We start from the raw sequence: 11,264 nt of genomic DNA, 5'->3' as shown, positions 1-11,264 counted from the left end.
GCCAGTTTGTCAAATGAACCACTAGGGGGCAATGCACTCACTTTCTCTTTCTCTCTGGCACACTTTCGGACACACACACACACACACACACACACACAGAGTAATTCATGTCTTTTCTTGCCATTTTCCCCATCCACCCACTCAAAATTCTTTCCCAGGCATCAGGGCCTTCTCTCTGGACAGTTTACAAAAAATAGGTTGGTGGTGGTGGGTGGGGGTGTTTCTGCCTTCACCCTGGCCAGCACCCAGACACAGCATAGAAAGTGTCAGTCTCAGGGGAATCACCCTGGCTAGGTGAAAGTGTTCACGGTGGGAGGGGGGGATGATGATGTCGAACTTCTAGCCTGGTAGTTCCCCCCCCCCCCCTTGCGATGACTCGCAGCATTGTCTGTGTGCAGGCAAGCAGCTTTCTTCCCCTCCCCTCAATAGGATTCCAATTTGCTACTTTCTAAAATGATGTTATTCTATCAGCCCACTTCATTTGCATCAAACCATTCCAAAATGAGCCATACACAGGGAGGGGGAGGAGGGAGGAACCACAAAACCACAGAATGTGACCTCAACACTCGGCAAAAGAAAAAAAAATCCAGTATCTTTGGAACCATTCAAACTGTTCATTGTTTCCATGGTCTTTCTGAACTTGAATGAAATCTGCCTTACCCTCACGTTGGCTCCCCCCACTTTCTTACAACACAGGCTTACTGGACCTGTATATAACCAGTGACATCCCCCAGTATGAACATGATTCTCTGAATGAGCGCTGCTGTCAACAACCATCTCTCTTAAGTCATCCCAAGATGCAGCTTACCATGAACCTCATGACTGCAGGTAACTCCTCTTCTTCTGACTCTGGTCTTCTTCTTCTTGTAACTTTGTCAACAGCCCGCTTGAGATGCAAGCACAACCTGCCTGAACTTTAACCCCCTCCTTCCTTTTCCTTGTTTCAGCATCCCTGCATATTTGGCACTGAAAGAAGAACATGCTATTTTTGGCATACTTCTGCTAAACATCTGGGTAGCTGGAAAAAAGGGACTTATGAATGCTTTCTTTTATTCTTGGGTTTCTGGGCAAACTCTAACATAGCATGTTAAAGTAGTTTTTTTTTTCTCCCTTCCTGTCAAACGCAGCTTTTTTAAAAAAAAGTTGTGTGAAACGGAAAAACTACGGAGTTAAATCAACCTGGCTGTAAGATTGCATTAAACTCTACCGGTAGGACTCCGAACAAACCAGAAGGAAGGAATGAACGCTAACCTTGCCAAGTGTTTGGTCCTTTCTAAGGAATGATCTAGTTCTGTCAGTTTGGGTTGCTTAGATTATTTCCCCTACTTTGTTGGTTGCTTCTTTTATAACATCACTTATGTATGGATCGATCTTCTGTGATCAGGTTTATCTGAATTACAAAGTATTTCTTCACTAGATTTTTTTTCTTAAACCATTTTATTTCACACTAAGATAAGCAATATAAGCTATTCTGCTAGAGCCATGTAAATCATGAAATAACTCCGCAGCTGGAATATTATCATACTCTAACGAAAATAACCAGAGCAGACTTTAAAAGAAACTTACAAAATTTATCACAGTGTGATTTTTCAAAGGCTGTATCATGCCAATACAGTGAATTATTTCTATTGAAATTATTTCCAATAGATTAGGTAAATGATTATTATGGCTAAATGGAGCTTCCCTGTATAGAGGCAGTATACCTCCAATGATCAAATGCTGTAGAAAACAAACAAGGAAAAGCCCTTCTTTTAAGCTTCTCAGAGGCACCTTGCTAGCTGTTACAGAAATGTAATAGACATTTGATCTCAGGGTAAATTGTCCTTTTGAAGCAGCTTGGAGATTTAATCAGAGTTTAATTAGAGTTTAACTTTGCCCAAAATACATAAGATACAATATACAAATTCATTGGGATCAGGTGCAGCTAACCTTTGTTGTTTTCTGAACATGGGCTAGCTAGATACATTTTGCGTTACTATTATCAAACACTGTTAATACTGAGGGTACCTTTATTGGTGTTGATAATACCAGGTGACATTATCTCCCTCTGTAATTTGAGTATTAGAACAAATAAATAAGTTTAAAAAGTGATCAAAGAAAAAAAAACTTTCCAAAATAGAATTCTCAGCACTTTCACCAAACTACATTTCGCAGAGTGTTTTGGAGGCAACAATTAAACAGGCACACAATTAGTGAGTTTTTCGTGTAAGCCCCATTATGCTGGAAGCCCCATTATGAGTACCTCCACACTTTGCATGTGTGTGTTAAACATCTGTGCACACGTGCCTGTGACAGGAGTTCCACTCTGGCTTCCCAACGGCAAAGTAAAATGAAAGGCCAGTGATAGTTTAAAGACTAACAACATTTGTTTCAATAAAGTCTCCTGGAGGATCTCTAAAGGAGGGGTGGCTGTCATTCATACCTCTTGTGTTTGGTACAGGGAACACAGCTGGTGATGCTGGTGTACCTATAGTAGCCAACACAATTGCTGTTTAGCCTATAAAACTACTGCCAGATACAAAGCTGATCAGGTGGAGGAGAATTCATTCAGTGACAGAATACATGGTGCGCCACAGAAGATCCCAGGTCCAATCTTAGCATCTCCGGTTAAAGGATCTCCAAAAGCAAATGGTGAGAAAGGCTGTTCTCTGGAGAGCTGCTACCAGCCAGAGCAGATAATAACAAACTAGCTAGACCAATGGTTTGACTCAGAGAACCAGCATGATGTAGTGGTTAAGAGCAGGTGCACTCTAATCTGGAGAACCTGGTTTGATTCCCTGCTCTGCCACTTTATCTGGTGAACCAGATTAACTTGTGCACTCCAACACATGCCAGCTGGGTGACCTTGGGCTAGTCACAGCTCTACGGAGCTCTCTCAGTCCCACCCACTTCACAGGGTGTTTGTTTTAGGGGTGGGGGAAGGGAAAGGAGATCGTAAGCCCCTTTGAGTCTCCTTACAGGAGCGAAAGGTGGGATATAAATCCAAACTCTTCTTCAGTACAAGGCACCTTCCTAAATGGGTGGCCTTGTGTTTATTGTCGGCTCCCAGCCTAGCCTATCTCCCAGTGTGGTTCTGAGGTAAGAATGCCTTCCAAGGTCCTCAGAGGAGAAAGAGATGATGCAAATGTAGCCCATAATAATCGCAGAAAAGCCAGTGGCCATGCTGAGGAAGGGACAGATTCGTCCTAAAGTGTGTCTGTTCATCTGCTTAATTGGAGACATTCCAGCTGGCTTGCTTCTTTCTCGTTGCTTTGCACGGAGGACACGTGGAGCTGGAACTGCTTTGCATATTTGACAGGTTATTACGAAATCTGGGAACGCTGCCTCCTGGCTCTCAGGCTGGAAGGGAAATTCTAATGACGTAGCTGGGTAGGGCTTCCCGAACTGAGAGCAGGAGCATGGCAGTGGGTGGCCGGAGAGGGGAGGGGGAAGACACCTGGCTGTAATACTCTGGGAGAAGAGAGATAGACAGGCAGCACTGGCTGCTGAACATTCGGGCATGTCCAGACTTCTCCTTGTGGCATGGGGATGACTCAATTTGCATGTGCCATTGAGAGAGCACTTTGCAGCCACCTCCCTCTATTGGCGTGTAACTGTGCAAAACGGAAAAGGCAATATTAAATGTGCGAGTCTCAAATTTCCTAACCAATTGAAGCTCTACCTCTCCACTTGTCTGCCTTTTACACTACATAAAATGGACTGAAAAGTTAGCTTTGCTTCTGATCTGTCCATCAAGAGGAGGGGAATAAAGAGTAGAATTCTGGAGGATTTGATCATTCTGGAAGCCCATGGAGCTTTGCAAGTCAGGTATTTGTTTTCCGGTGATGTTGGTTTAGGTCAGAGTGGTGTGGATGAAGGTCTTTATTTGAGTGCCAGATAGTTGCCAACTTCCAGATGGTGGCTGGAGATCTCCCACTATTCCAACTGATCTCCAGGCTACAGAGATCTGTTTCCCCTGGAGAAAATGGCTGCGTTGGAAGACGAACTCTAAGCCTGTATACCCTACTGAAGTTCCTTCTCTCCCCAAACCCCACCCTCATCAGGCTCTGCCTCCCCCCGGCCCACCCTGCCCCACCCCACCAATCTCCAGATATTTCCAAACCCAGAGCTGGCCAGTGACCACCCTAGTGCCAGTGGTGGTTTTCAGCAACTCTTGATGATCAGTAGATCTCAGCATCACATCAACATGCCTTCTCCCGTCTCCATCCCTACACGCTCCATAAACATGTCTGTATTTTTGCTGGGTCCAATACAAGCAGATTATGATTGGCGCATGACTTGTTCTGTGCCATTTTCACATCCCCCCCCCCAATTAAGTATTTTGATTGCTTAGCTTTGTCTCTGTAAGAAATAAATCCCAAACAGGTCTACTTAGAATCTTATTGAGCTGTAATCGGTGAGTCTTTCGCCCAAGAAAATATTCTTAGGATGGTACTGTAAGTGCTTTTAAGCTTTCATCAACACCTCCCCAAGACTACCACTGTACACTTCCTGAGGGTTTGCTGAACCCCAAGAACAAAATTTCAAGAGGCTGGAGGGAGGGGAGAAGATGGAAGAAATCCCCACTTCCGTGGAAGGAGACTGTGTGGTTGGATCCAGGCCAGCATAGACTTTTATTTAATTATTTAAAATGGTTATACCCTTGAAAGCAAACAAAGACTATGGTGGCAAATATCAAACAGCCGCCAACCCTAAAAAGATGCTATAGGAGGTATAGCAGCAACAGTGGTTAAAAAAAATGGATATGTCATGCATTAAAAACCAGAGTAGTATCATCTTAACATAGAACTTTTAAGCAGTGGTGGGATCCAAAAATTTTAGTAACAGGTTTCCTTGGTGGTGGGATTCAAACAGTGGCATAGTGCCAATGGGGCTGGGCGGGGCACAACGGGGACGTGGGCGGGCATTCCGGGGCAGGGCATTAATAATTTCTCTGTTACTGTAAAAAACTCTTACTGTAAAAAAAGTCCCTAATTTCCAGCTGGTATCTGTCCATAATTTAAACTCATTATAGCAAGTCCTATCGTCTACTGCCAACAGAAACAACTACTTCTCCTCTAATTGACTGCCTGTCAAATACTTAATACTTTCAAATACTTCATTTTGTTTCTAGAAATCAAAAGAAGGATACTTTCCTTAAACAAGCAACTTTACCATATTTCTAAAACATATTTTTAAAACAGGCCAACAGGGAGAATTATCCTGTTTTCTACCTTCGCTAACCAGCCACATAGGAAACAACAGGACTTTAAGATTTTTGGACCTAATGGAATTTCTAACGGAAAAGCAGACCCAATTAGTAACCCCCTCTCGGCACACACAAATAATTAGTAACCCACTCTCGGGAACTGGTGAGAACCTGCTGGATCCCACCTCTGCTTTTAAGTCAAGAGAGGAGGACAATGTCTCTGTGGGGAATACTGCATAGCTGTGGTGCCAGCACAGAACAGGCCTTTCCCAGTCAACATCCATCTAACATCCAAGGCTAAGAGATCTGAAAGCTGATTAAGAACCCTGCTTCATTGGCTCCTCATCTGCAACCTGGCTATTCAGTTTAGATGCAGAGTGTTTTTCCCATGGAGCAGAAACCTGACATCCCCCCACCCTTTCTCTTCCAAACAGGAATTATTCCATTGCTGCTGGTCTTGCACTGCAAGCTGATGTCTGGGAAACCATTGCCGATGCAGAAAGGCAATCTCATGTGCAACAATTCAAGTCAATGCAACCATCACGTCTTCAGTCAGGTTCGGCACCAGGTGGCAGATCTGAACAGGCGGGCTCCAGGTCTATTGAACCTCTACGTAAGTTTTCATGCAACCATTTTCCAACACACATACATGTAATTGGAACACCATGCCCTTAAGTTTCATGCCAGAGGTGGTCAAACATCTGGGGCACAGTTCTGGGTCATTTTGGAAATTTCATGTGTATTCCACTCAGGTGGCTGTAAGAAATTGGGCCAATCTATTTAGTGGTGTGGGGGAGGGATTGCTTTTCAAATTTTTCTATGGATATTTTGAAGTTGAATACTCTAACAATTTGATAGTTGCCCTGCAATTAGTATTTATAGTATTTCACTGCACTAGATGATGCATGCAGTGGTACTTAGTATCTGATGGACGATGTGCCATTTAGTATTCGACAGCACTAGACAACTGGTCTAACCTGGACAGCTTTAAAAGGGGCTTGGACAGATTTATGGAAAAGTCAATCTATGGCTACCAATCTTGATCCTCCTTGATCTGAGATTGCAAATGCCTTAGCAGACCAGGTGCTCAGGAGCAGCAGCGGCAGAAGGCCATTGCTTTCACATCCTCACATCACTGTGAGCTCCCTAAAGCGTCTGGTGGGCCACTGCGAGTAGCAGAGTGCTGGACTAGATGGACTCTGGTCTGATCCAGCAGGCTCTTTCTTATGTTCTTATGGTAGTATATCCAACTCCATACCTGCTAAAAGTCAAACACCCTAGAGATGCCAACAAGAACGCTTTTTGAACTAGAAGTCAGTAAATCCAGAATTCAAATTCAACACGCTGCATTCCAAATGTGAGTGGCAAGATTTGAAATGGGGGGGGGATATTAAAAACATTTGTTTCAGCACTTAAAGTGGTTTTTTCCCTCTGTCTCTCCTGAACAGGTGGAAAAACAAGGCCACGCATTCAATCCGAAGAAACTGAATCATGTCTGCCCACTTAATGCCACTTTCCCTTCTATCAATCAAACAAATGACGAAAAGGAGATCCTGATAGCCCTGTACAAGATCTTCGTCTTTTTCCAAACCTCGTTGGGCAACATCAGCATAGATCAAGAGGTCATCAACAGCGATGCCACTCAGCTGCTACAAAACCTCAATCAAACCTCTGAAGCGGTTCGAGGCCTCCTTTCCAACCTCACGTGCCTGCTGTGCTCTGTGTACAACGTCACCCACGTGGATGTGACTTATGGCAGCAGCTCCAGTTGGAAGCATATGTTCCAGAGTAAGAAGCAAGGCTGCCAGGTGCTAAGGTGGTACAAAGGAGTCATCTCAGAGGCAGCTTCCATCTTGAAGAAACTCCACAAGCCGGTATAAGTTCACCTGGCTCCTCCTGCTTGCTTTGGAGAACGTTCAAGGATCAGCAACAAGTGATTCATGGAAAGACATGGGGAAAAAATCCATCCAGGCAGGGGATAATGTGTTGAAATGGCCACTGTTGCTCCACTGGTTACATCCATATGGTCCTCAGATGAGGTCTCCAGCCTCTCTCAAAATATCTTCCCAGCATTCCTTGGAGTTTTGATTCCTCCTTCATGGTAGAACTCTCTTCCATGGGTGGCTGAATTCATCTTGCAATTCCAAGGCAATTTCTAGTCAAAGGTTCTCTTTGCAATCTAGGGCCAGCATCCGGGGTCGGCATTGCTAGGCAGTTGCTGAGGCCTTGTTGGTGCACCAGGATGTCTCACCACCACTAACCCAGAGACTTGCTGCTGTGTAAGAGTAAGGCACAGACATTGCTTCCTGTACTCTCTTTGGATGGTGTTTGTGGTGGCGGGATTTGGCTCCCTGAAGGGATTAGGCTTTCTTTCCTCTGGTGATGCAAACAGCTTATGGATGTTTTTTTTTTTTTGCACAAGTGCCAAAAAGAGGACCCAGTTCCAATGTAGTTGCTGCTGCTTCCACTGAGAAGGAGAAAAGCAAGCAAGTGGTGGCAGACCAGCCGCTGCTTTTTGCCATCATGGCTGTTTTGTTGTCCAGTGTAGGATTCCGGGGAAGGATTTCGTTGTCCGGGGTAATAGCTCGCTTGCTTGCCTATTCATTTCAATCTGGTGCTAGTGGCACTTGGAGGAAGAAACAGAGGGCATAACTTCCAAACTACTTTTTCCCGTGCCACTGCTCATGGGTTTAAAGGACCACCAAAATATGCTTTTCTCCTTCTGCCAGGAGGAATTGTGTGTACACATGCATACAGGTTTGTGCATGTGTGCACAGGTAATCAGAAAGGGGCTCTGGGGGAGGAACTATAAATGCCCTGGGTCCTGTAAAACCTGGAGTCAGCCTTGTGAAAATTCTTTATTTATTGTCCAGCTCACCTGGTTTTTATCGTTATATCAGCTACTTGGTAGCTGTCGGGTTAATATTTATTTGAATCCCAGTGATTTACTTTATTTTAAAAGTATTTTAATTCTAGCTTTTTACAATAAAATTCAGCACCTTTCAAGGTTAAAGGTATCATTGTTCTAGGAGGGTGGGGAATTAGCAAGATAAAAGTGGACTGTTGGGCAAGTGAAAAAACATATTCAATTTTTTTAAAAGTAGGATTTATAGCTCTTGTCTGCAGGATCCGCCTATGACATTTTGGTGCCAGAGCCACAATGATATCCCTGATCCAAACTGTTGACATAGCACACCTCTTCAAGTGTTTCTAGAACATCTGGTGGATTTTGCTCTATGGATATCATCTGTCAGTTTTTCTCTTGTTTACTTTTAGTGGCACCCAAATTCTGGCAGGTAAGACAGTGGCCTGTTCTCTGACCAAGCAGCCTCTGCAGGCTTATCTTTATTAACATTCAGATGTATTTATTTAGGGTCACAGTTTAACATTTACAAGAGCCAGGGTGGTCCAGCAGCTAAGGGACTAAGGTGTGATCCAGGAAACTCTTCTGGCAAACCTAATTTCTGCCAAAAAAAACCCCAACAACAACCCCCACTAGGTAGACCTATGGTAAACATACTCCTTCTGTCAATCCCTCCCTCCGTTTGCGGGAGTACACCTTGCTCTTTTAGCTGCTAAGTAAGACAACCAGCCTAGTGGTGTGGGTAGGCCCTTGGAGACTTCAGATCTTTAGCTCTGAAGCTCATTAGCTGACTTTGGGACTGTCACATGCTCCCAACTTAGCCTATCTCACAGGACTGTTGTGAGGAAAACCATGTATGTATCCATGTATAACCATGGTTATATAGGTTGACATGGTTATTATAACAGTGTCCTACTTTACATGGACTGTTGTAAAAAACACTGATATAATGAATGTGGGGTGTTTACACTTTAAACCTTCTAAAAAGTGCTCTGAATGTTTTTTGTATTGTCTTGAACAACCTCAGTTTTTGTAATATTGACTTCCAAGTTGTTGCCATCTGGCTGGTTCCATGTTGGTCTGAGGGTGTTTTTATTTGTTTGGCCGTTTCCGCACGGCCAAAAGCAGCGACGTAGCGATAGCGTGCATAAATTGCGAACGCTTATCTGAAAAAAAGCGTTCACACAGACGAAGGCGGGACTCGCGAGAAGCGTCCAGCAGCCAGCCCGCCCATGAAAATGTGGCGGTTCGCACTGAAGCGCTCGCGGAAGCTGGCGTCTCGCGATGTTAGCGCCTCGCGCACTTCGCGAAGCCGATGCAGGCCCGGCGTCATGCCGCGCAGCAGTCGGTCACGATGGAACCGGCGTGACTGCCCTGATGTCCTGCCCGTCCCCCATCTGTCAGTGCCTCCCCTCCCAGCTACTGTCAGTCCCAGTGCATGGGTCTGGGAAAGGTGCTTGGCCATGCAGAGAAGCGCACCAGGTGACGAAGGCGATGTGTGTGTGTGGAAGGGGAAAAGGTGACCCAGCTTAACGGCCGTCTGGCAGTTAAGCCATTTTGAAAGACGGCTCCCTTCGGCTTGTTACGTAGCGAAGTGCTCGCGTCCCGATCGCGTCCACAGGGGGAAAAAGAGTGGTTTAAAGCGTTTTCTGAATACGGCGTCTTCGCGCCGGTTTAAGGCGTTTCAGCGGCGGCAGTAGCGAATCGCGCCACCCTCCGCCGCCCTTCTTGTCGCGAGCAGCTCTGCGCTATGGCGGTTCTTTTTTTACCGTTTCCTGGCGTCATATTTAGCCACGATCTTGAGAAGCGGCTTGTTGTTGATCTTTGCCACCGTCCTTTTTCTTTAGCTCAGATTCAAAGCTAAGCAAAGGGCTTTTTAAAAACAAACAACCTACATTTAGATGTCTGAATATATGCAAATACACCCCCCCCCCTTCCCTTCTGGGAGGCATAGCACTTTTACCCCAAGAATTTGATTCCTAAGAAAATCCTCAGAAGGAACGTTCTGTCAAAAAAATTTTTGCCCTCTTCCCAGATAAAGAGAGCAATGTACAATGAACCCGAGGGATGTACAGACTGACAGATGAATGTTACAGTTGAGCCAGGAACAATACAGTCTCTTGGCTGACCTGTTTGGACACAGAGAATTCTTTTCACACTTACAATGGTGATAATCAGGGTTTGCTGTTATATAAGATGGGTCAGAATTGGATCTCCCCTACCTATCCTATTTAAAATAGTGTAGGAAGTGGGAGCAACCATGACATACCTACCTCACAGGGATGTTGTGAGGCCAGGGTATTTAATATTTCGCAGTGTCAGGTCTAATTTTTAACTATTGCTATTATTGTTACTGTAATAATTATTATGATTTAGAATGACTATTTATTTGGTCTATGGCAACAGGGTAGCCAGTGTTCCTTGGTCTACGGACAGTATCATCTAGTGATCCTTGGAGAGACCTAGGATCATATTTTATATGACGTTTAAATGGTAATAATAATAATATTTCTGAGGTTAATATATTGTACATTATTTAAATATTTATTTTTTATATTTTTTATCAAAAATGCCTTTTATAAAATAAATTTTTCTAAGAGATTCTGTTCAGAAGTGTCTTTTGTCACCTTTCCATCTGTTCTACACGTTGGATTTAAACCGACTTCAGAATTGCTTAATGATTCTTAACCAAGGAAGCTGCAGTTCTGAAAAGAAGCTTGTAGATTCTACCAGTGGAATGCACGATCCTACTCCATGACAGCTGGTGACACACACTCCATGACAGCTGGTAGGTCCGCCAGGGGTCCTTCTTTGATGTCAATGCCCCTGCCATCAGCCAGTGGCACAGATACATCCTGGCTCCCAGTCACCTTTCTGCCACCCTTGGAAAAACTTCCCTATACACAGAAGCAGGAAGTCCAGAGGTCCCTTTAACAAGCTTGGTCAAGCCAACAGAGAGGAAGTGGAAGGCCCTCAGTGGGACAGGAGTAGAACTGCCAACTCTGGCTTGGGACATTCCTGGAGATTTAGGGACAGTGCCTGGGGAAAGTGGAGTTTTGGGATAGGAGGAAGTTCATTAGTGATGTGATATCATAGAGGCCACACCCCAAAACAGCTGTTTTCTCTAGGATAATAGCTGTCTCTAGGCTGGAGATCGATTGTAACTGTGGGTGAACCCTAGGCGCTACCTGGAGGATGGTAACCCTAGGCAGG

General features: G+C 44.6%; 1 protein-coding gene across 1 annotated transcript; it reads left to right on the top strand.

Annotated features, from left to right (window-relative positions):
• The first annotated feature begins 808 nt into the window (after positions 1 to 808).
• On the top strand, positions 809 to 7,068 carry LIF (LIF interleukin 6 family cytokine). The gene is made up of 3 exons (XM_048513841.1): positions 809 to 828; positions 5,623 to 5,801; positions 6,637 to 7,068. Exons 1-3 carry the CDS (start codon positions 810 to 812, stop codon positions 7,066 to 7,068), a joined length of 630 nt encoding a protein of 209 aa, XP_048369798.1. The 5' UTR covers position 809.
• Positions 7,069 to 11,264: the final 4,196 nt, after the last annotated feature.

This window comes from Sphaerodactylus townsendi, linkage group LG13, assembly GCF_021028975.2.
Source record: "Sphaerodactylus townsendi isolate TG3544 linkage group LG13, MPM_Stown_v2.3, whole genome shotgun sequence".
In the NCBI taxonomy this organism is placed as follows: domain Eukaryota; kingdom Metazoa; phylum Chordata; class Lepidosauria; order Squamata; family Sphaerodactylidae; genus Sphaerodactylus; species Sphaerodactylus townsendi.
This window is presented reverse-complemented; position numbering and strand designations above follow the sequence as displayed.